Here is a 27,147-nt window from a genome sequence, read left to right as displayed (position 1 = left end):
CACGAAACCCCATGGCTCCGCAATTTGATTTTTTTTCTAAAACTAAATCGACAAAATAATTCTATTTAAATCTGGAACCTCACAAAATTTCACGAGAATCGGTTAAGAAATGCGACAAAGTCAACACACAACAACATTTTTGTTCAAGTTGAAACGGAGACCTTCGATAACGCTAGGTTAATTATATTATAAACGTGTCAGGTATCTCCTTCCTTCTCCTTGCGTCGTACAATCTTATTCCTCAATATTGAGGGTCGTGACCTCCCTTTTGTGTCACTTTCTCTCTTACGATCTCTCTCCATCTTATTACTTATTATATAAATATATAAAAAGAAATGTTATAATCAAGCCAAAGACAGTAGTGAGTAGGTTCTAGTGCTGCCCCAAAAGTACTACCTACTTAGGAAGTAGATACTTAAACCACTACACCACTAAATGCACTTCAACCCGCACTCACTCGTAGTGCGCGTGCCGCGGCCGCTGCCGAGGGACTACCGCGAAAACCGAAATTCGCAAATTGCGGGGATCTTTCTCTTTTACTCTAATGAAGGCGTAATTAGAGTGACAGAGAAAAATGCCCGCAATTTGCGAACTTCTATTTTCGCGGTTATAGCCCAGGGCCTGCAGGGGACCATCGAGTGTGCCGACTTCTGGCCGAAGGGTGTCGTGTTTCGGAGGTTCCGGGGCAAACTGGGCAATCCGGGGCAATCCGACGCAAGACCAGACGACTCAACGCCGTTTTGCCGCGTAAATAGTGTTTATTTTTTTAAGTTTATAAAATGCGTATACATGTTATTAGTTTGTAAGGTATCTGTAATATGGGCCTTGTTGCCTGATTTAAAATGTTAAATTAATAAAGAAAGGATAAACTTCAAGTGCACTGCACGTGCAGTTTCTTACCAAATCATAACATAACATAACAAAAAAAGGTATGCTCAAACAAATAAAAGAAAGATGTATTGAAAAGCCGCGATGGTAGAGTCTAATCTCCTGTTTCATATCATAAAACTTTATAAGCCTCAAATTAGTTAATTTATGTTTTATCCCTTTCTTACAAATAGGTACTCGTACTTAGTCAAAAGGACAGATTAAATCATACGATTAATCCCTAATTGATTGCAGTATATGAATAAAATAACTCCAAAAGAAGATATGACGTGATCACCCTGACAATACAAAGGTATTTACTAGTACCGTACCTACATAACTTAAATGTTTAGTTATGAAGAATACTAATTTCTTTTTCTAATAATAATTTGCCCATTAAACCAATGATGAAATCTACACTCAGATTTCGTCATCCTTATCCACAAAATACTAAAGTTAGAAAAATCAACTTTACCTACCTAATACCTCTGTCTCAAATGTCCCGCATACTTTACACTGGCAGTGATACCGTGCTTAATAGTACACGTCTCTATCTGTAGTACGATCTGGTACGAGGGTCCCCTTATACAACAAAGAAAAATTTAAAAAATTATGAAAAAGAAGAATTACTTACATATGTGCATCTTGTGGCAACTGAAGCCTGAGACGAATCTAATAAGTCCCCGCACGTTCAAACCAATCAAACCGTTTAGGCTCTACACCGTGCCAAAGATCTAACACAAGAGCCCCAAGGTCCCCGCCCACGCCCTCATCAGCCCCTAACCACGGCCTTGGACCCCCAAACATCCGGGTATATATGCGCGCGCGGCGCTCGGCCGCCACTCGCGCGCCGCCCTCCGCGCCGCAAGCCTGCGCGCCAACCCTCGCGATGCGTGTGTTCGTGCTTGTGTGTGTTCTCAGTGCGTTGAACCTGTCAGACGCGTTCTGCGCGAACTGCGCGAGCGACGTCGACCTGACAGATGTGCGGTTGGAGTTTGTGAAGAGACAGATCTTGAAGAAGTTGCGGTTGAGTAAGAAGCCGTCGGTGGCTGTGCCGGTGAACAGCCTGCCGATGCCGGTGGCGCAGGGGCAGACGCTCAGTCAGGGCACGGATAAACCGCCCGAGTTTGATGATTACTATGGAAGGACGGAGCAGAAGATCATCTTTCCTGTTGAAGGTAAGGTTTATCGAATAAGCGCCACTTGCATCATCTCACTAACCCTGGGTTAACCGGTTAAACCATTGACCCAGTGTCAAAATGTACTGGTAACCATGGTAATTCCAGGTTTAACCGGTTAATAACCCCGGGTTAGTAAATGGTGCAAGTGGCCCTAAAGAGCTGGAAAATTTGGGGATCTTACACAGATCGATCTAGTCCCAAACTAAGCGAAGCTTTCGCTATTCAGTGACACTACTACACCTTATAAAACAAAGTTCCCCGCCGCGTCTTCTGTCTGTCTGTATGTTCGCGATAAACTCAAAAACTACTGAACGGATGATCATGCGGTTTTCACCTCATAAATTTCAAAAAAATACACGTGAGGTTATGTGGGAGAGTGGCATAGTCAAAAACCACACCAAATATCGGGGAATAATATAGGGGGAGGGGGGGTCAAAAAGTAGCCGAAATCACCTTTCGTGATTTGTGCACAACCCCTAATTTAAAAATTAGATGGTTTAGTCGTATTTTTATTATTTAAATGTTATATTCCTACAAACTAAGCTTTAAGCTATCAAAGATATTATGATGATTACAATCGGGATGAAAGTAATAAGTTGTTACTTTCATTCCTACCTTTGAATTTTCCCAACTTTGAGAAACACATATGTACTTAAAATGTTTTTAATCATTAGCGAGATACCAATTCGAGTAGTAAAATAGAAAAATCAATAGTCGCTCTCTTGCTGATACTTGATACTTATTCTAATTACTAACCATATTAGGGGTCATCCATTAATTACATCACACGAATTTCTATGTTTTCGGACCCCCCCCCCCCCCCTCCGTATTGTCACACGTTAAGGTTACGCAAGTGACGTCACAAAGTTTGTGACTCCCCCCTGTCACAACATGTCACATTTTCTTTCCATACATAGACGCCGACGCTCAAAATACGCTAGTGTGCGGTCGCCCTTATAGCCATTACTACAATCATAATAATTCGTTAAGGTCATTTGAAAGGTTCATCGTGCGTTACTATTATACCTGGTGTCCCCTACTTAATAGTACCTACTTAAATAGATAAAGGTGAAAGTAAATAAAATACGGGTGAAAAACCTTTCAAACAAACAGGTACGAAGGTCGCTGTTTCCTTAAGAGTACTTCGTATTTATATTCGTCTCGTTAAGATAATTTCCGATCAAAGCTCAATATGTGTCCGTCCATAAGGACATCTTGATAGGTTATTCGTATAAAGATACAAGCAAATCTCGGACTTATGGCAAGCGACACAGCCGTGGCGTTGCGCACATACACACATACTCTTCTAACAACAATATTACTCAAAAATTTAATCAGATCAAATATACTCCGCTCTATTTTATATGCGTAGGTATTTATTTACCCAATAAAAAACATTCATCGCACCAACGTAAGATAGCGTTAAATCACCAAATATCACCAAGGAGGAGGGGGGGTCAAAAATAGGCCAAATGTGATCACATGATTTCTGGACGACCCCTAAATTGCGTTCTTCTTTCAATTTTGCGAAAAATTTTCATTTCCTATCGATGGCTGTATTTCGCCTGCTGACACCCCTGCCAAAGAGCTTTTTAAAAAACTCGGCATTCTTACACTGCCTGCAATAGTAATCATGCAGGTAGCGATACACGTGAGGGGTAACTTAGACACTTATAAAACGAAAGAGATGGGGTCAAATTACAATACGCGTAATGCTAGGAAACTTGTAGGAATTAGTAGGAAATTAAAGAAGTCAAATAAATTAACTCATGTAATGGGACTTACTGTCTATAATAAACTGCCACAAAACGTTATTGACGCACCAAGTTTGTGCAACTTTAAGCACCGTTTAAAGAACTGGCTCGTCGATCACCCGTTCTACACCTACGGGGAGTTCATGATACATACAGGGTCAGTGCTATCTGAGCCGTATTTTAGTCAGTAACAAACTTTTATTTATTAAATGTATAATATTAATTTTACCTCATTTGACATTAAATATTTCTATTGACTAATTTAAAATGTTAATTTTTATCTTAAAATCGTAAGTATCACATTTACTTTTATATTAGTTTTAAATGTAGTTTTTGATTTTTGTTTTTATACTATTTTAAATTTAGATCTCAATGTTATTTAGACATGTAAATCGGCTTTGTTTTTTAATATTAATATTGACGACCGGTCTGGCCTAGTGGGTAGTGACCCTGCCTACGAAGCCAATGGTCCCGGGTTCGAATCCCGGTAAGGGCATTTATTTGTATGATGATACAGATATTTGTTCCTGAGTCATGGTTGTTTTCTATGTATTTAAGTATTTATATATTATATATATCGTTGTCTGAGTACCCACAACACAAGCCTTCTTGAGCTTACCGTGGGGCTTAGTCGATTTGTGTAAAAAATGTCCTATAATATTTATTTATTATTATTATTTATTATTATTAATTGTAATTTTAATATTGAACTTAATTTTAAATTTTCAATCTTTATTCTTGATCTCAATTTTAATTTTAAACTATTTCTAATTTTAATTCGACATGTGAATAAGTTTTGTTTTAATTTTCGGTTACAATTGTATATATAATTTTAATTTTCGATTTCAATTTTAACTGTATAATTCTAATTTTATTTGACATGTAATTTGGCTTTATGAATAAATGAGTATGAGTATGAGTATGGCTCACTTTTCACATCATATAAAAATCGTTTCGGTTGGATGCTTTTTTTCGCACTGAACTTTTATAGGGCCCATAACTTATGCCCTATGGGAATGTCAATAAATAACAGAAGTTTTCGTTAATTCAATACTTCATTAGTCATTGTCTTGTCAATACTTAATTACGTACGATATTCCGATGTAATACTATCTACTTCTTTTGTCACTTATGCTTTTTTTTTGACATTTAGATTTTATTCTAGAAATTCTAGACTAGTATTTTTTTATACAATCTTTTTAATGTTTGTGACGATCCTTTTGTGAAATTTTTAGTGTTAAATTTGATATGTATAATAATCCAATTTTATTATGGAATAATATTAACATCAATAAATTGCTCTGATAATTAGATTAAGATTAATTACGATTCATAAGAGCTTGTTGCTAGGCCTACATGAATAAAGTAAATTTTGTTTGTTTGTTTGTTTGTTATTGACAAGACAAGAAACAAACAACAATACTGTCAATAAACTCTCAATATCAAACCTAAAAGGTTGATTAATACTATCAACACTTTAAATAATGTACCTAGAGTCTGTTCGGAAAGAGAAGAGTTGTGGAATGTATTCTTCTTCTTCTTATATAAGGATATATAAGGATATATAAGGCTCCAAAGCCTATGTATCACTGCGACCATCTCTGATCTATTGTGATTGCTACCTACTACAACTCTCGATCCAAACCTGCAACTTCAAACAGCTGCAGGATCTTTTTGATCTCGAGAGTTAGCTCCTCCGGGGGCAATATATGTCCGCCCAGGATTAAGTCACGAGTACGCATTAGCACTAAGTCGCGGATTGTATTAGGCCCCATATACATTCCACGACTCTTCTCTTTGCGAACAGACTCTACCTATTGTTTATTGTTTATTATTTAAGTTGACAATTGTACCTTAACAGCTAAAGCCACAGCGGCACAAATTGGGAGACAGTAATACATTACATATGTCTTTGGTAATACTTATACATAGGGTACACAAGTATTTACATAACAACATTATAACATTATATAATACTACTTACAGGCATCTCTCGCTCTATCACTCTCTTACACTCAATCATCAGTCGTCCAATTGCACTCACAAACAAATCACACTTAGGGAATGCAAATCGGTTATTTTTTGTATGGAAATAACCGCGGTTTCGGTTAATAACCGATAATTTCCATACAAAAAATAACCGAAAATAACCGATTTGCATTCCCTAATCACACTCCGGGTGTATTGTAAAATGCGTGGTAAAATGATTCTAGTTTTCTCCAAATATTGTTATAAATTAATGTTGTGATACATATTTGCCGATTAAAAGTTGACCTTCACTACCAGATGCTTTTTGTAACGTCACTTAAATGTGACGGTGGAGAATAAATCCGTTATTTTTGGTACTTTGTACGTTTCATATCATTATCAATAGGTATTCACAGATTACACCTAGATAATACGTCCCGTCATTAGGTACATGTCATACGCGGATATGTCCAGCCGGACATGTGCATTATTTTACATAATATCGTGTAGGTGCTGTAGGTACATAACTACCTATAGATAACGGTTCAGTAGATAGTATTATCTAATAAGGGTTACTCATTTCCTTCATGGTTACATAAGGGCTGTTCATAAATTACGTCATGTATTTTTGACGATGTTTGACCACCCCCCCCTAAAATCATCCAAAAATCATGCTTCGAATGACCCCGTTTCCTCCTACGTCATGCTACCATCATCCGATATCCAGACCCCCCCCCCCATTTGAAATGACATAATTTATGAATAGCCCCATACGGAAAGATGGGTTAAACTGTAACCCCCTTATTCATAAAACTTTACGGACCTGATTTAGTTAAATTATGTTTTATCCTTTTCGCTCGCTTACAGTAAGGTAAGTATACATATACGGCGGATGGCGCTACTTACCGCACTAGTGCGATAATTAGCAGATTACGTATGTAGAAAATTTAAAGGGCCATATGTACCTAGCTACTATAAAACGTTGTACGATACATGTGCGAATAGGTAATGTACTATTCCGGCGAAGTCAACAACGACACATATTCTCATTTAAACTTGGGTCTCATTGCACATTTATGTTTTTGATCGTGAGAAAATTGATATTTACTCAGATAAAATTAATTATGTTTACTTAAAGTGGCGCCTATTCCTTAATCACTTTAGTGACTCAAAGTACACAATCACAAAATTTAATTATTATCACCGAGTAAAAATTATCCCAATTATCATGTTCTATACGCGTGTTTAATGATCCTTGCACTACACGATTTCGGGTCATTCAAATATAGTCCTTAACAGTTTGAGTGAAGGTCCCATAAAACGCACGTAGTAAGCTTGGCTTTCTCACGGAAAATGGTGGAGGTTACATGATAAAACGATTAAGTGAAAGAAAATAAACACGTTATCACTTATCAGCTGCAGTGGAGATTATTCAACTCTGCGTATGTGGGAATCTGCTTTATACGCGCAGAAACACAATAGCTATAACTACACGGTGGCTATAAAATAACTTCACACCCGTTGCCAGGGAGGTTTTGGGATTATACTGAGCAATTTTTACTATGCGCCCAACCCCGAAATCGCGAAAAAAAATTCCCTTGTGTCATACATTATTTTTTAGTCAACCTGGACCTACCTATACTCTCTGTTTCCGAATGTTAAGGTGCCGACGTACAGCCACAGAGTTCGTAGCATTTTTTGCACCATTGCAATTATTGCAAAAATATATGAATAGCAATTCCTAGTAACTTCATCGATTCGAAACCCGATTAAACAACTTTCGCTCGATAGAAAAAAAATCACGAACATATAGCTCTAAAACGCGCAAATAAAAATTTGTAACAATTTTTGCACACAATCTAAAAATATGAAAATTGATTCAGCCAACACAACAAGAACTTTAAAACAAGCTTAGCTTGATTAGTTTGGATTTGTCGTTTCATAAGTTAAATTACCTACCTAATAGGTACAGTCGCCATCAGATATATAGGAGCGGCCAAGGTGTTCACAATATCTGAACACGCGCTCTAACGCCCTGACAATAGAGGCGTGTTCCGATATTTGTGAGCACCTTGGCCGCTCCGATATATCTGATGGCGACTGTACCTAGATATGATGTAATCTTTTTCATCTTGTCGCAAGCCAGTATTGAACCTTGGACCTTGCAAATCCATTTATCCAATATTTACATATATTATGCTTCGATGGCAATATTTTCTTTTCTTTTATTAAGAGATTTTAAGTGGACTTTGGATCGGTTGTTTTTACAGTTTAGCAGTTTTGTTAGACAATTGACGATATACGTAATTTAGTAAATAGTATTGAAATCAGCTGATTTGTGATTTCACGTGCGTCACTATTGGAAGTGTGCAGCCAATGAAGAAACGCGTTAAACCATTCTTAGCCAACATTCGACAATCCACCGTGGCTAATAGCCACGTAAAGTCCAGCTATCACTTTGCTAAAAGCAACTACCAAACAACGTCATAGTATTCGAGCACACTTTTTATATTGGCGAAATCATCATATAAGTAATAAATTTGATGCAAGCCACGGATTTCGCGATGATGTAAACTACTGTCACTTTCTTGAGTCAAATATCGACTCTTAAGTGATGAAAACGCTTTTAGTATTAGCAAAGGCATATCTAACTTCGTATAAGACGAATAAAGTCTAAGGAAAAAACGTGCCTCGGAACTGAAGCAAAAGTCATTCTCGAATAGATGGCGCACACACCTTTAGCCTATCCTCGGCTAGATGGCGTGACGACACCGTTTCATATTTAACAATTTTAACACATAGATATTAGTTGAATGAACATGGATCAAAATGATATAAAAATAATAAAATCATTTATCCATATATATACATTTTTTGATAACTTTATACGTTTTCATTTTGAGTTTTAGTCGTGTGTCGATAGATGGCAGTAAATTTACTGTGACTACAAAATTTACAATGACAGGACCCCTCTATACTATCTATTCTTTTTGGTATTAGTATCTTTGTTACGACATAGATAAGTAATACCTAGGTAAGTACTGTTTAAATACTTACTTCATGCCAATTCCTATAGTCTTACTTATATTATTTTATAAGTATTTCTGTATTTATCTACACACATGGTAGCAATTAAGACTAATTACGTAGGTATCTATCTATAGTATAATCACTATCTATATTGGTACATAAACACGTAATGAACTCATTAGATCTGATAATTAAATAACGCATTCAAACCAGAGGTACGAAAAGAGGGTTGTTCGATTGTTCGAAAACCGAAAAAATTAAAAAATATGGTTACATAAAGTCGGTTTACGGACGATAATTTTGCGTGATAACGTCATAATAAAACGTGGCCGTAACGTTACCATGGAGATTGGAGATCTGTCCACAACGTTACCATATGGAGATTTCTCCACAACGTGACACTTTTTCGTGCATGTTACCGGTGTTCATCGATTTATAAGACGTTATCACGTCAAAAAACAATCGAAGAGGCAAAGCTGTGGTTAATATAGGTACTTACATGAAAATACTTAGTATAAAATGTTTTCTATAATGTAATATCCAGACTACGTTTGTACGGAGAAATAGTCGCGCGCCGACGTCCCCTTTCCTTTTAAAACATAACCTTTGTCAATTCGACTGTTGCCACAAAACTTAGGCGTCGTACAGCAGTCAAGCTCAGAGACTGTTAGAGAGACAGAGAGAGTTAGATCAAGAAAAGTCTGTAGAGATTTTGATAGCAGTGCAAGTGTTATTTTAAACGTCAAACTTCTATGAATTATGACGTACCTATAAATAACACTTGCACTGCGTGGGCTATCAAAATCGCTGCAGACGTTTCTTGGTCTAACTCTTATTTTCAGACTTCACAATTTCACATATAAATCAACCTCTCAATCAATCTTTAATATTAGCACTTGGTACCTATATATCACCTATGTTGTGAATATATTATTTAATGAACATAACGTAAAATAAGATAAGGAACCACGTAAAAAAGATATTTGCACATAATATCATATATAGGTCATCTCCCGAGGTGCCAGTCATATGACGGGCTTAATATCAATATTACCTACTAGCTGTGCCCGCGGCTCCGCCCGCGTGGAATTCGGTCAGTGTCAGTAAGCGGCTAATTTCTAATCCTAATTTCTCTCCCTCTCCCCTGGAGGCGGAACTTGAAGTAAAGTTGACAGATGGATATGCTAGAGGACTGTAGTCCACATAAAATATTTTACAGTTAGGTACCACTAAATAAAAGTACACTCCAATATCAATAGTTTTATTCGCCCTTATTAAAATTTTACACGTGATTTTAACGACAGAGATGTAGGTCTCCCGCGAGCGAAGCGAGCGCGAAAATATTTCGATATAAAAAACGCAATTTGATAGATAGTTGTACATTTTTACTTTTAGTATGAAAATCAGTCACATCATTTTATCACGAAAATTGACAGTGCTGCAGCAGTAACGTAGCAACAGAGTAATGCTGCTGCAGTCGCCACCCGAATGTCACCTTTATCATATCTTAGAAAGTAATTGAAAACGCGAGCGAAGCGAGCGCGAAAATTTTTCGATATAAAAACGCAATTTGATAGACAGTTGTACATTTTTACTTTTAGTATGGAAATCAGTCACATCATTATATCACGAAAATTGAATGTCACCTTTATCATATGTTAGAAAGTTATTGAAAACGCGAGCGAAGCGAGCGCGAAAATTTTTCGATATAAAAAACGCAATTTGATAGACAGTTGTACATTTTTACTTTTAGTATGGAAATCAGTTACATCATTTTATCACGAAAATTGACAGTGCTGCAGCAGTAACGTTGCAACAGAGTAATGCTGTTGCAGTCGCTACCCGAATGTCACTTTTATCATATCCCAGAAAGTTATTGAAAACGCGAGCGAAGCGAGCGCGAAAATTTTTCGATATAAAAAACACAATTTGATAGACAGTTGTACATTTTTACTTTTAGTCCCAACCAGGGGCGAATCCAGGATTTCATACAGAGAAGGGATGGGACAGTTTTATATCAGCCTAGCTTCGCATAGGGCTCGATATTTAAGGGTCTCAGCGAGGTTGTTTGATGTAAAAGAGGTGAAAAGATGCAAGAAAGCAGAGCTTGGAATTTAGCAAGTAAATTGAATTGGCGAAGTGTGATCAAGGCAGAAGGCCCAGCTGCGAAAGAGGAAAGCTTGGATTTGGATCCACGCCCAAGTGTAATTAGGGCAGAAGATCAACTTTGCCGTAAGGCAGAAGGCCTCGCATAAGACCTAACGCCGAACTGCAAAAGAGTGGCTTGAAATCGAATCTATGCATGTAAGCACGACTCTTCTACTGCGCGCTCTTTGGCTTCACTCGAAAGCGCTACTTGATAGGATGCTTTTAGTTTTCGGCTTTCACGGGGCCCCTTATAACACTTTGACAGTTAGGTCTCAGGATCGCGGCTAAGGAGCAGCTCGGCTTGGCCGACAAATCTGGCGTGCAAGAGAACAAAATTCGCTATAAAATCGGTAACCTATGTCGAAAAAATCGGCTGGCCGCAAGCCCGAAAGCAAGATATTTTTCCATGACTTTAAGGGCCTCCGCGTAAGGTCAAATCGAAAGCCTACGTTGGAGATGTTCTTACGTACCCTCACTCTCTTACTTGACCCCTACGACCCTTCGTTATTAAATGGGTACACGTATAAAAGTTTCATGTGGGTACCTACTCCACGACGACTGCAATGCTGATGCAGCCTGCGTGTTTTTTTGTCTACGGTTTTGGTGCCCCCTAGACGTCGTGGTGCCATAAGCAAGTGCTTATTTTGCTTAAAAGGGTTAATCCGGCACTGCAAATGACAGAGGTCAATGTTTTTTTTTTAAAGTAAGTACCCACCTTCGTGGCCATTATTAAGTGTTGTATACGTATGAATATGGATTTGATATGGATGCGATATAATTACGATTAGGTATAATTCATGACGGAGAAAATTAATAATTTTAAATAATTATGCAATTGTACGCGTGTTGATGTGTGTTTATTTTACCACTACGTAACTATGTAAACTCATTTTTAGTTTTCTTGATTACTTAATGTTTACTCAGTTCCCCAAAAGATGGCACTGTGCAATGAGGGGCAATTAATTTACTGTCGTTTAATTTTGTTGTATTATTAAATTAACATAATTATTCAATTAAATTTGATGATATCCATACCCTCTCTTCTAAAGTTAGACTTAATTTGGCAAAATCCTTCCTCGGTGGCTTATTCATGTCAACACGTAAGTATTAAATTCAGCGCCATCTGATATTTTCCCAGGGTACTTCTATAGTGGTAGCACATATTTGAAAAAAGTTTGCCCCTCCTTCCTAAGTAGCGCCATAAGATTCAGGGGCAAACTTAAGTCAATCGAGTGTTGTGGCTACCCCCCCTTTTAGGGGTTGAATTTTTATAGCCTATAACCTGGCCGGGGATGTTCTCGGCAGATTAGTAAAGTTTGCATCAAAATCCGTTCAGCCGTTTTCACGTGATGCGCGTTCAAATAAACAGACAAACAGATAAACAGATAAACAGACAAACAGACAAAAATTCTAAAAACTGTTGGAACGTGTTCTGTTATCGATTCTAAGTATCCTCAGCCAACTTTTTTTCGAATATCTTCCATGTACAGACTTTCGACCCTCTTCAGCTTTATTATATGTATAGAAGATGTTTCGCGGAGGTAGTTTACACGTTTGTAAACATTATGTTTCATTTATGTAAACTATCGGCTTCCGTGTCACGCGAAAGGTCATGTTATCTCATGATTCGGAAAAAAGTGCCTGATGTAATTTTCCGGGGTACCGGGGGCCCAGGCCTGGACCCGTACCGTTCTACCATGAGTCATCCTTAAAGCATGTAATATATACATAAATACAATGTATGTGTAGCGAGGTCTCAATACGGGGTGAACCATAAGTATCTGGTTTATAAAACCCTGTAATGCAATAACTGAGATCGGTTTGACAATTACATTATGTAAGTTATTGTGTCATACCGTAGGCCGTCTCTTTATCATGGTTCTCCCGTCGTGTGCCTGTTATCTACACCATGTAAGTTTAGAGCCGAGCAAGCGACCCATGTCGCTGATAAGATCGTTATCACTCAGTCAGTAGATATTCAGAAGTCGACACGGATGCCAAGAGTTGGCATTTGACATTTGCGTTAGCGACTGCGTGAACTCGATCGCATTCCCTCTCTATCGCACCAAAAAATCAGTGCGAGCGCCTATTATAGTGGCAACTCATGGTACTGCTACGGATCTCTGAGGCTTAGCCAAGTGACGAAAATTTATAAAGAACGCCAATTGAAACTCAAATAATGTCATCATACTGTTCTGGCCTGTTTCGACCACGGCGACTGTATAGCACTGATTATCGAGTGCGACGTTCGTGAGCTCTCAGGTGGCTGACATAACCGATTTTAACAGTAAATGTACGGCCACATTCACTGCAGTTCAGCACCCTTCCGACAAAATTGTAATTGATGACCGCAGGTGGTCGGGCCTTATATGTCATGCCGATCTTTTTTGAGTTTTTTACTTAACTATTGGTTTTTGTTGATAAACTAATTGTCATTGTACCACCTACGTATAATACTAAAAATCTTAGCTACAAATTATTTTGCCACAGTTTTCTGTTGCGTCACCTGTTCCTGACCGCAAACGACGTTCTACGTGTTGCCTCCCTGTCACACTTACATACGAATTTACAAAGAGGCATCACGTCGAACGTGGCTCGCGGCAGGCCCTCTGCTCTCCCGAAACGCCTGTGTGAATCCTTTCTCGGCGCCTTTAGGTTTGTCTTCTTCTTATGTTTTATCTACACGTGCCGGCTCCAGACACGCACCGCAGGGCTGCCCGATAAGGTAATTAGCGGGGTCACGATGCCGGTCAGTTTTTTATTACCACGCCCCAATTCTGTAGATACGCTAGTTCCGCTCCGTATATTATTAGACGTTTCTTCATACTACACCCCTACTAATATTATAAATGTGTAACTCTGTATGTCTATCTGTCATCTCTCTCTCTGTGGTCGGTCTCTCGTGACTGAGGATCGTGGTCATCGGTGGATGTGGATGCTCCACACCTGGTTTTTATGATCTGCGGTGCCTGTTCATCGCGTCTTTGACAACCGAGCAAAAGTTGATTGAGGCTGGGGCCCCTTTTAATTAATCGCTCCATCTAGTTGGAGATCGTCCCCTGCTTCGTTTGCTCTCCGTCTTTCCAATTCGAATTGGAGATATTTTTAGGTTGAGGCCCAGGATAGTAGCACTTACAACCCCTCTGGTATTGCGGTTATCCATTGGTGACGGCAATTGCTTACTATCAGGCGACTCTCCTGCTCGTTTGCCTCCTATACCTATTAAAAAAAATGCGTTCTCCATTTCACCGATGTCCCTTCCAGTTTTCCAATCTAGAAAATTATTTTATTTACAACGATATGGCTTTTATGCGGCTTAATTAATCACAAGACTTAAGGCCCCTAAATATAACACCTACGATAAAGGTAGGTATTATGCCTGGTTGATATCGGGGCGTGGCTGGCGGTGGGTGTGTAGCCCCCACATACTGGAGGGTGTGTGATAGCTTACACGGTGTATAGTACTAGATATACACGCCTATGTACCTCCTTCAAGCTTACTGTCCATCGGTACCTACCTCTACCCAACGAAATAACTATAAATATGATTTATATCACTATATCTTATAAAACAAAGTCCCCCGCCGCGTCTGTCTGTTTGTGTGTTTGTATGTTTGCTCGCGATAAACTCAAAAACTACTCAACGGATTTTCACGCGGTTTTCACCTATCAATAGAGTGATTTTTGAAGGTTTAGGTGTTTAATTTCCCAACCCGTGCGAAGCTCGCGTCGCTAGTAATAAATAAAATAATATTTACCAGTATATGAGAGACAGACAGACAGAGACAGTACTTCAGTTCTAAATCTTTTTGTTTGGATTGATCATACGCACACCACGTGCACAGAGGCGCCGGCGCCAACGAAAAATAGGTACTTACCTACCAACATATAAACTTAAGATATGGCTTACAATGTAATGTAGGCATGTTTTCAATCATAAGATAACTTATTTGCAGAATGAATGCGTAAAATAATGACGTTAATCCGGATTTCATACGTTTTGTTTACAAGTAGGCACTTAATTATAATTTTATGCAGTATTTATCTACAGGCCCAATCGAACAAACTGATTTGTTACCCACCTTAGAACGTTTTCATAATTTTACTTTCTATATCAATATAATGCCGTAGTAAATTTGAAACGGTTTCACAGTGAGTCAGGAATCAAGTTGTTTGATAGTACATTCAACCATATATATACAACAAGCATATGAATTAACACCGTAAGGTGTCATTGTAAAATCAATTAACATACTTACACATTGGTTTACCAGACTATAAGCTTCTTAAATAGAAAGAGTCAATATTAGCGTAAAGGTCGGTGACCCCGCTACGAGGCGTAGAGGCGTAGCAGTGAAGAAAACTAGCGCAATGACCCTACCTATACTACGTGACCCATTTTTTAATAAATAATAATTAGCGTGTTACCACCCGTGAGTTGCAAAAGCGCTAAAATCTAAAAGCGCGAGAATTCCCTAGACTGGGGGGCGATTTTTGGAATTCGATCGCTCGATTTCGTCACTCGAAAATCGGTGGAAAACGGCGAAATGCTAATTTTTGAAATACTAGCGATAGAAATTTGGAAACGAGTGGTATTGACCACTCGTTTTCAATTCTATTAGTAGAATTTAAATGCCTAGTAGTGGAGATATTATTGAACGAAATACACGAAATCGAGCGGTCGAATTTCAAAAATCGGCCCCCTGGGCAGTGAGACTAGAGGGTACTGACTACGTGACGAAAACAGAAAACTCCATACCCCTCCAACCCAGTAACCAAGCGTGGTACCTATTTTGAACCGTCTCCATACAAAATACTACACCATCCATATTTAGCCGTATTATTTTGTATGGAGATGGCCGCTATATGACGGCACCGCTATCCTAGGAAAATAGAGCATAAGCACTTAAGTAGAAATTCGAAGCAAGCAAAAAAGTTGGTAGCCCCGATACATGAGGTAAAGATAACATTTTACGTGACAGATAAACTTACAAACGCCTCCATACAGTGGAGGAACTACGTATTAAATATTATACACCCTTATCAAACAATTAATTTTTAACGAGCTTCTGTTACTTATAATATATCAACAATGCGTATAATGAACCTTACGTCGTAGAACTTACGGACGTTGTGCTTTTTGTTTTTATAACATGAGAGGTGACAGTGTTGAATAAATGTCTTGATAAAGTAAAGGAATGCAGATGAACTTCGGACCAAAATAATATAAAAATGGTTTATTGTGGTCATGAAATGGGCGCGTGATTTCCTAAATAATTATTTATATTTTACAGCGTTGACATAGGTACATATATCTAGGGACTAGCCTTACGGGCAATAATAATGAGGCATGACAGGGGCCAGTACAGCGTGCAGCGGTGTGACACCGCTACAACGCGATTGGTTGATGAGTTCGCATCACGCGCGCTATTGGTCGCAACTAGTTGCGTTAGACTGCACGATTGGCTGGAATTCGCGAGTGACACCGCTGACCTAGTACTACCATTTTAGTGCCTGTAAGGCCAGTCGTTAGATATAATGTTTTACAGTTATGGGCATGTGATGCGGAGGGATGAAAGTCATGTGACGAGAAAGGTATTACGAATGAATGTGGAGGGAGGTACGAGGAAAGGAAAACCGAGGATAAGGTGGATGGACTGTGTGAGAGATGATATGAAACGAACGCAAGTGAATGATGGGATGTCGGGCGACAGAGAGGTATGGAAGAGAAAGACATGCTGCGCCGACAAGGGCAAGAGTGATGAGTTATGTGTGGGATGTATGATAACAGGTTATATGTTCAGATTATTGTGTGTTAGAGGTAAATGTGTACATAAGTATCATATATAGTTTGTACAGTTCACGTGTAATTAAAAAGCCAGTAGTGTGATCTAAATGTTTGTAAATATCTAAGAGTTTATTTTAAAATGGTACCTATAGGAATGACACCTATACCGAATATTGCTATTATGAGGAGATAGTTTTGCTATCACAATAGAAGAACATGCATTAAGTAGTTCAGTCGAAAGTTATAATTTATGACCCATTTTGTGCCTTGTCACAGTGACAATTGTATGAGGTCTTCGACAATACTTTCGACCGTACAAGTTTAAACAAAAACAAACATTATGTAGGTATTTCCGCCACGCAAAATAGGCAACGGTCTTCGAGTTGCGGAAAATTGCACGAGCTACAATACAATACATTACAATACAATATGTAGAAATTTGCCTTAGTCTTGGACTATAGTGGTGTACTAATAGTCCCGCATAAAACTCAGTGCCTTATGCATCCCTTTTTCCTATTTTGACGCCGAAGCTTCACGTCAAAAAGTTAATAAATAATAACCAATAGGTTTAGACCAGCCCCAATGAACGCCACGACGCGATTAGTTGATGAGTTCGCATTGGTTCGAATCACGCGCGCGATGGTCGCAACTATAGTTGCGTTAGACTGCACGATTGACTCGAATTCGTGAGTGACACCGCTTAACTAGCATCATTCTTACTGCCCGTAAGGCGTCCTTAATAGATATAATTATGTCAATGCGCCCACGTTACATGCCAGAACCGATCCCTTTAGATACAGGAAGCACCACGACCCCAGCCTTCAGAGATAAACACTTGTTTACAGTTACGGCCACGCGTTAAGTAATATAACAATCTATTGAATGTCCATTCCCATTCATACCTATAGTTAATAGAAATAGCTGTAGCTGTAGATTCTACAGATGTTGTCATCTGACACGTTGAGATGCAAGCCGAAGTGCGTCGCCAAACTATGTACCTACATTGTATTATCTTGTTTAATAGATCCTCCTCCTTGCGTCGTAATCCTCAGTATTGAGGGTCGTGACCTCCCTTTTCAATCACTTTCTCTCTCACGATCTTTCTCCATCTGGTTCTGTCCTTGGCGGTGTGGAGAGCCATGTGGATTGTGGAGTCAAGAGCGGTGCGGATCTGGTCAGACCAACGTATTGGACTGCGTCCACGTCCAGGCTTTCCCATCCACTTTGCGGTCACTAAAAGCTTTTCGAGGCTGCCACCATCTTTCCTTGCTATAGCAATGTCCGTTTAATAGATACGTACTTACCTACCTACAAAAAATGTAATTGAATAAGCCTAGTTGGCCTAGTTTAATTTAGCGCTTAAATTGACAAAGCCCTGTTGCGAATTATATTAATTGTTAGAGTTAGACCAAGAAAAGTCTGCAGCGCTTTTGATTGCCCACGCAGTGCACCTGTTATTTTAAACGTCAAACTTCTATGAAATTATGACGTATAAATAATACTTGCACTGCGTGGGTGATCACTACTGATCACGAACTATGAATGCACTTGTTTTTTACTGATTGAAAAAGTCGTCACGGAATATGTATTTGCCAAAATAAGCAAAATATTTTTATTTTATAATATTGCTATTATGAATAGATAGTTTTGGTAGAAGTCACAATTAATAGAAGAACATGCATAAGTAGTACCAGTACCTACAGTCGAAAGGTTTAATTTATGACCCATTTTGTAGGTCCCTTGTCACAGTGACAACAGTACCTATGAGGTCTTCGACTTTCATAATTATTGATTGTCACTGTGACAAGCTACGAAATGGGTCATAAAACTCATAAATTAATAGGTAAGGTAAGTTAGTATATAGTTCAGGCCGAAAGATGTACCTAATGGGAATATTCGCCACATTGAAAAGCGGTAGTGGCTAGTTGCTAGGCCATTTTAGCAAAAAAATTGAATTAGAATCCAATTATCTGAATACTTGAATTATTAATTATTAACTGTTCTCAACTCGTTGTATTATAGTGACTTGCTTGTATATGTGTGTAGAATGGGACTTTGCCCAGCGATACCCGTAATGTCAGATGGCCAGATGCCCGCCATGTTATCAGTTTTGTGTTAATTGGCCTGAAGACTTGCTCACACCTGACAAGATGGCGGAGTTATGAAATTGCCACGGAACTATGAGGAAATCGTTAGAAAAACCGCCTGATTACGGATGTTACGCATAAGCCTGATTCGAACTTAAAGATACGTCAAAAATTTGCTAAAGATTTGCAATTTTTGACGTATCTTTAAATTCTAATCAGGCCGATAGAATCTCCCCCGTAATGCGGTTAACAATGTACCCTATGAAATAAAATTACAGTACATATGGTGCTACTTTACCGCCTTAGTGCGGTTATTAGCACAATACGTGCCTATGTCGAAAATTTAAAGGGCCATATGTCCTGTAAAACGTTGTACCTACAGTCATGCTCCGTGATTGTTACGCGGAGCGCAATACACGTGCGAAAAGGCAATTCGCAAAAATTCGTGAATTTCCGACATTTCACACTTGTATCGTGATCTATCTTGTATCTATTATGGAACGGATTATATCGCGTATAGTTAATGAATTTATAATACATTCCGATGTTTCGAACCCTTTACAGCGTTCGTGGTCAACGGGTCACTGAATAAATTCATTATACGCTATATAACACTACCCACTAAGCCAGACCGGTCGTAGCGACCCTGCCTATGAAGCCGATGGTCCCGGGTTCGATTTGTGTAAATATGTCCGATAACATTTATAAAGTTTGTTTATTTATAATCCGTGTAAATATAATTGGTAAATGTTTTAATGATGTACGATAATTTGAGCGATAAGTAGTTTTGAAATGCGCATAATTCCGTAAAAGCAAAAGCAATACCGATCATGTAATGTGTAACGTGTATCATGTATACAACGTATTCCTTATCAACGGCCTCAGGGGTGATTCCTTGGTCCAATTAACTTAGGGTCAGCTATATCAGTCCTTATATGTCATTATGTAGCGGCTGACGAGTCATAGAGGTAAAACGCGTAGCTAGCTAATAACTATGATTATAGTATAATTTTGAAATTTTAATATTAAGACTAACTGCCCGATTCAAACTTTAAGACACGTCATTTAATAGACCTAGAAACGATATGGATTAGATATGTCGGTGTCAAAAGTGAAGTTTTTGTTTGAAGAAAAGTCACATTTGACACTGACATATCTAATCCATATCGTTTCTAGATCTATTAATTGACGTATCTTAATGTTCGAATTGGGTCGTATAAGATGATTCACGTCATGGTATAATAATATACTCCGCCTGGTACTCCATTCCCGTCTTTTCTAGGTCACCTAACTGACACAAGCCTACGTCATCATGCGACAGCGCTATATGATAATATGCGATAGCGCTATATATAGCGGCCATGTTATTGTGACGTAGGCCTGTGTCACTCTGGGAATAGAAGACCATGTTTTATTAGACTATGATTCACGTTAGACCGGGCCGTGGGCGAGCCGGAGCTCGGAGCTTCGTTTTCTATAGAAAGCACTACGTGATCACCGATCAGCCGTCATAGAAAATGACATGTCGGTCCCCTCGGCCCGGGCACGGCCCGGTCTAGCGTGAGCCATCGTTTAAGAGGATAGTGGACCATACAACCGTTGTCCCCGTTTCCTCTCTATACACTATATAGGGACATTATGGAAAACATTTTTACATAATTTGATGTATACATATTAACCACAGCTATGCCCCTTCGTTTGTATTTTTTCGATGTTTTGATTTAAGAGTTAGGTGCGGACACAGGCTTAATTATGTGTATCTACATTCTAGAAATTAATTAAAATAAAATAAAAATTACCTAGGTAGATCTCTAGACTAGGTTTTAGAGGTCTACACTGAACTGAAGATTAGCATCTGCGAATATATAAATTATCCTTATTGACAATACTACTTCTACACGATTACCTAATACAATGTCCGCTATTTCGCACTTATCACACGTAAATATTATGCTCATTTACTGTTATTATTAAAATAGGTAAGAAAATTACGCGTAAAAAATATGTTTTTGCCTTCCAATAATCAGGATATACTTACAATTAATACATAACTGTTATTATAATTATCATGAAAAATAAACAAACCGTAAGAAAACATAAACATTTACGATTAATTGATGTTGTAATTGTCCTTGAATTTTGAACTGGCCTTAGAGTACACAGGAAAACACTACTAGTAGTAGTAGTTTACCTAAATATTATAAAAAAGAAGAAAGTCACAAATGGTGTCGTTGTTTATTAACAAACATCGTAAATTTTATAGCATTTTTGGTGCAACGGAGTTGGTATAGATAATTCCAAGTGAAATGGTAAATTAAGGTTAATATTAACGTAATTAACGCTAATCAATCATTAGGGTTGAAATTCTTTATACAAATTCCGTTAACGGGCATTTTCACTTAATTGAACACCTTTAACGGCCGGTTAGCAATCGTTACAAAACTGACGGTCAATGTCAAATCCCATACATTTTGTCAGGAATGTAACGGTTAGACGTTACTGAAACATGACTCAAGTCGCGCTTAACTTGTACAAGTTAAATGAAAATGCCCTAAACACCACTCCGCTGTACCGAAAATGCTATAAAATTTACGATGTCTGCTTATTAGGTCCCGAAATGTGGAATGAGGCGAATGAAACGTGCAGTCACCATTATCAAATAGATAGTGACATTAGTGACGGCCATAACATCGTAATACATCTGGTCTAAGAGCTAGCTACGGAATTAGGTTTGCAATTTATAGAGAAACGAAATCCCTCTAGTTAGCGTGCCATACTATCATTATTAATTAATCCGGGCGCCTGGCAGCTGTACAGCGGTGGGTGTGACAGTGGTTGGGCAACAAAGGGGCTGAAAAAACAATTGAAGGTGTGCAATTTATACAGGGGACCGAAAACGGGATCTTATAGTAATTAGGTCCCATTTTCACCCTTTGGGTAACGAAAGACGATAAAATTTGACCCAGTAAATGAGATGGTTTGGCACTTTTTCACGCATCTTGGACGTTACCTGGCACTTCTTTTCCCCCAATTAAAACGCCTGGCAATGTTATATTCGAATTAAATACATAATTAGCTATTATATCACACCAAACTCAGAGCTCTATAAATTGTACAAATGTACACCTTCAATTTATTTGACACCTCTCACACCCACCGCTGAACAGCTGCCAGGCGCTCGAATTAATTAATAATGATAGTATGGCACACTAACTAGAGGGATTTCGATGCTCTATAAATTGCAAACCTATTTCCGTAGCTAGCTCTCCGTCTAATCTGTAATATAGGTAGGTAAAATAGAAAATGAGACTCTTACCTGACTCCAAAGTCAAAGCGTGAATTACAAATTTTCTATGGGACGATCACTCATCGCGCGTACATTTTTAAAATTTTCCGCTTTTTTCTACTGACGGAAATGGCTTGACAGAGTATATTTGTGTTTCAGGGGAGTGCCTGACGTCGGGCCGGTACCCGTTCACGTGTCTGCAGTTCGAGCTGCCCCCAGACCTGGAGCCCGAGGAGGTCACAGTCGTCGAACTCTGGTTTTTCAAGGTAAAGGAATTGTTTTATAATATATAAGATAAAGTTCATCATCATCGTCACCATATCAGCCTCCTATCGCCCACTGCTGATGCTGAGCATAGGCCTCTCTTTGAGTAGGCCACTTATCGCGGTCCCGAGCAAATCTCATCCAGAAGTGACCCGCAATCTTCCGAATGTCGTCCAACGGACGCCAAGCACTCCTTTCATCTGTTAGCGGCCACCATTCCGTTAATATTTTGACCCACCTGCCATCACTCTGCCTGGCAACATGTCCTGCCCAGCTCCATTTAAGTTTGGTAATGACGTATCCGACGTCTTGCACCTTGGTGCGACAACGATCGGTGCGGTGCGATTTTGATAGCCCACGCAGTGCAAGTGTTATTTTATTTTAAACGTCAAACTTCTATGAAATTATGACGTTTAAATAACACTTGCACTGCGTGGGCTATCAAAATCGCTGCAGATTTTTCTTGCTCTAAGTCTAACTTCCAAAATGAAGTGAACCTGGTTGATGATATAGTGGTACCAAAACTGAAATCTCGAAAAAATATTAGCTTTATTCGGAGATGGAAACTAAAAGTTACCTTAAAACCTTGTTTAATGGTGTAAAATAAAGTCAGTTTAAGGATGCTTTAGAATTTAGATAACCACTCCAAAAAGCCCTCTCATCTCAACTAAGTAAGTACCATAGTTATTTTTTAATAGAGACTAAAATCATTAGCTCTACTCTACCGCAATTGTTCGTGTAAATCCACTGTTTACAGTGTTTACTGACTTAGTAGTGGTTTTTTAGGGTTCCGTACCCAAAGGGTAAAACGGGACCCTATTACTAAGACTTCGCTGTCCGTCCGTCCGTCCGTCCGTCCGTCCGTCCGTCCGTCTGTCACCAGGCTGTATCTCACGAACCGTGATAGCTAGACAGTTGAAATTTTCACAGATGATGTATTTCTGTTGCCGCTATAACAACAAATACTAAAAACAGAATAAAATAAAGATTTAAATGGGGCTCCCATACAACAAACGTGATTTTTGACCAAAGTTAAGCAACGTCGGGAGTGGTCAGTATTTGGATGGGTGACCGTTTTTTTTTTGCTTTTTTTTGTTTTTTTTTTTGCATTATGGTACGGAACCCTTCGTGCGCGAGTCCGACTCGCACTTGCCCGGTTTTTTTAGGTGTAGTTAATCACACTCTTAATGTTTTCTTCCATTCCCGTGTGCATAAAAGAGGACAAAACTTCAAATGAAGTCCTAGATATTCAAAATCTTATTTCTTTTTGACATAATTTCTCTTTCTTTCCAGGAGCCCGATCCACTAGACGAATACAACCAAACATTTGTGATCTCCGAAGCGGCCCACTGGGACAGCCAGCAACAGTTCAAAAAAACCAGACCCATCGCCATCAAAGAGACTGACACAGGGGAGGGATGGGTTAGAGTGGAGCTGGCGTGGGCGGTCAGGGTGTGGTTAGAAGAACGGGAGAGGTTACACACACTTCATGTGGCTTGCAGGACTTGTCAGGTGAGCATACGAGTAGGTAGTTGACTTTTTACAAGGACTTATGTCATACTTAGCCAAGCTAGCGACCTAGAGCGCAGACACCTCAATCACAGAGGAAGGCTTTTAGACCCAGTCCAACTTCGAACAATTATAATTCTCGTTCGAAATTCAAAATCTCGAAATAATTTTGCTTGCGCGCGACGATCCGCCCGGGCGCCCATTAGAAAACCTACCTTGTCGCGTCGTCACTTGTTTTTTCTCGAAATCCGTTCATTTCGCCAGAGCGCAGCACTAGCACCCATCGTAAACCATAGAGTAACTTTTACACACTGTGCCTTAAACTGTTTTTTGACAAGTTTTCACAGGCAATAAAATAAGTTTGATACATCAAGGCAGTTTGTTTACAAACGGCCTACCGGGAAACGCGAAAATCGAAACTCAGCTATCTGCCTCTTTATCGCTCGAATATGCAAGAGCGATACAAGTGTTAAATAACAACATTTCGATTCTCTCGTTTGCGGTAGACCCTTAGATTGTGACTGATTGTGGTAATGGCGCCCCCTACGCAGAGTTTCGCGTAATATTGGATTACACGGTATAAATCGGTGTACACTGCCTCAACACTGGACAGAATAGCAACTTCAACTAAAATCCCACGTTGTCCACAGCTGCGCCGGTCGCCTCTCTCTTTCCATGAGAAGCGGCGTCCCTTCCTCGTGCTGTACACGAAATATGCCGGGAAAAGAAGACGGAACCGCGCGCTGGAGTGCGGCTCCGGCACCACAGACTGTTGCAGAGAACCGCTCTATGTCGACTTTAAAACAATAGGTAAGTTCTTATGAGAGCGAGAGAGAGAAGTTGTAGACCACCACAACTTCGAGCGCCGCCGATATCGTAGATTCTGGCACCAGGAAAAAGTCCCAATCCTCCGGGTGTGGAGAAGAGATTTATCCTTACGTTGTCGACATTTTAGGGTCAAGTGATAGGTACCTCGAATCGTCATTCTTTGGAATGGAAATCGCTCTTTTCGTTTATATATTCCCTGACAAATACGATCCAAGGTATAAGTAGGCTGTTACTAATCGAGTGAATAAAACCATCTACTAATTGAAATTTCAAACCTGCGTCTTCTTCTTCTTCCGGCCTTGTCCCATTTCTAATTGGGATCGGCGCTCCTAATCCTCCTTCTCCAGAGATATCGTTTCTGGGTCGTCGCTGGATCTAAATTGTTATTGGACAGATCCTTAATAACTGACATCCATGTAGTAAGGGGTTTGCTACGAGGATATGATCCCGATATGAGGCTTAACGCACTTTTTGTCATGTTCTCATCGGGTGTTCTCATGACATACTTAGCCGTTGAAACTTTAAACCTGTGTGAAACTTCCATTTTGCCTTTTTATTTAATCAAAACTGAAGCATGATAAATGTAACTATAAGTAGGTTGTATAATTATAATATTTAATACTAAATATGTTATTGATTACAGGTTGGGCGGACTGGATAATCAAGCCGGCGGGATACCACGCGTACTTCTGCAAGGGCAACTGCGCGCCCATCTCCGCTGTCACGCAGACGGGCAGCTACCACAATAATATTATTAGAGTAAGTTACAATTATCCTAAGTAAGCCACAAGCATCCACAGCTAAACATAGGCATACTCCATCGATTATAATCCTTACCAAATAGCTTGGCCTCTGTGACAGCTGTCATCTCCATACATTTTATAATTCATTCATTCTTTTAAAATTATGGCTTCAGCCCATTGGGGCTATTTCGCCAGTGTCAAGGTCGTAGTAGCAGGGTAAAACGATTGAAATTGTACGGTTAGTACAAGACAGTGTACGGTGATTTAGCTCTTGTAAAGCGATAGCGGGCTTTACAAGAAACACGTGGACAACCGGCCGTAGACTCCAAAATGATGGTTAAACGTGCTTCAAGATAAATTCTCCATTCACTGCACACTACCACATTAGTTTACTGTATAATAGGCTATCGATATTACACTTTAAACAATATTAATGAGCAAAAAACGAATCAATTAATCTCGCCGCGTGCCATCAAGATGGCGCTCGAACCGGAAGTCCATACATTTTATAACCTTAAAACGAAAAATTGTATTGAGATGACAGCTGTCACAGAAGCCAAGCTATTTGGTAAGGAGTATACCAACCATTACAATGCACTATTTGATAAAATTCGTATTATTGATAAGTTGGCGTCGGCACAGATAGAGTTAGACCAAGAAAAGTCTGCAGCAATCTTGATAGCCCACGCAGTGCAAGTGTTATTTAAACGTCATAATTTCGTAGAAGTTTGACGTTTAAAATAACACTTGCACTGCGTGAGCTATCAAAAACAGGGCAGACTTTATTTGGTCTAACTCTAGTTGTGGATGAAGTGGGCGGAATGCCTACAATATTACGAAACTTTTTACACATAATCTAATGCGAATACTTTAAAAGACAGAGACTGCAAAAACGAGATGTTAAATTTTAGTCTTCCAATTCTCTTAATAGATGTCGCTATTCGTGGTGAAAAGGTTAAAACTTGATCAAAACTAACAATACCTATATTTCCAGGAATATTTCTATACGGTGGTCAATTTTAGTCTTCCAATTCTCACAATAGATGTCGCTATTCGTGGTGAAAAGGTTAAAACCTGAACCAAACTAACAATATTTTTATTTCCAGAAATATTTCTACACGGTGGGCAAGCCGGAGTTCAAGCCATGCTGCGCGCCGACCACCTTCAGCTCTCTTCAGCTCCTGTACATGGACTCCAATAACACGGTGACGCAGAAAACGCTGCCCAATATGGTGGTCGAAACTTGTGGGTGCATGTGATGTCTTGTTCTGATATCGACTTTCTCAAAGTTAATTGTGGAGATAAATGTGGAAAGCAAGAGATTAGACGCATTTGGCCGAATTCTGTCTGCTTAAAGTCCTATCTAAGAAATCACCAACTTTTCTAGTGTCATTCTATGGAACTTGCTAACTATGTAAACAAAAGTCACTAGTAAATTCATCATTTTTGACAATTTCAATATGGCGGTTTGTTTACATAGTTAGCAAGTTTCACAGAATGACACTTTAGAGAATAAATCCTTTTAAGTAATCCTACATCTATAACCTATAGAATGTTTTTTTTTAATTAATGTGTGATCTGTTTCATTCAGAAATTCTGCCTAGTAGGAAATCTTTAATTGAAAAGATTTGTTATTAAATAAATAAGATGGTATATTTACTGGTAAAAATTACTGTTCGATAGGCCAGTTGCAT

General features: G+C 39.0%; 1 protein-coding gene across 1 annotated transcript; it reads left to right on the top strand.

Annotated features, from left to right (window-relative positions):
* The first annotated feature begins 1,660 nt into the window (after nucleotides 1-1,660).
* Nucleotides 1,661-26,810, top strand: LOC134801487 (inhibin beta B chain). Its single transcript, XM_063774097.1, has 6 exons — nucleotides 1,661-2,045; nucleotides 22,269-22,375; nucleotides 23,667-23,885; nucleotides 24,533-24,692; nucleotides 25,354-25,469; nucleotides 26,560-26,810. The coding sequence occupies exons 1-6, from the start codon at nucleotides 1,685-1,687 to the stop codon at nucleotides 26,710-26,712; spliced, it is 1,116 nt and encodes a 371-aa protein (XP_063630167.1). The 5' UTR covers nucleotides 1,661-1,684; the 3' UTR covers nucleotides 26,713-26,810.
* Nucleotides 26,811-27,147: the final 337 nt, after the last annotated feature.

The sequence above is a fragment of the Cydia splendana genome, chromosome 22, assembly GCF_910591565.1.
Source record: "Cydia splendana chromosome 22, ilCydSple1.2, whole genome shotgun sequence".
NCBI classification, from domain to species: domain Eukaryota; kingdom Metazoa; phylum Arthropoda; class Insecta; order Lepidoptera; family Tortricidae; genus Cydia; species Cydia splendana.
The sequence above is the reverse complement of the archived record's forward strand: the minus strand, read 5'-3'. Positions and strand labels throughout refer to the sequence as shown.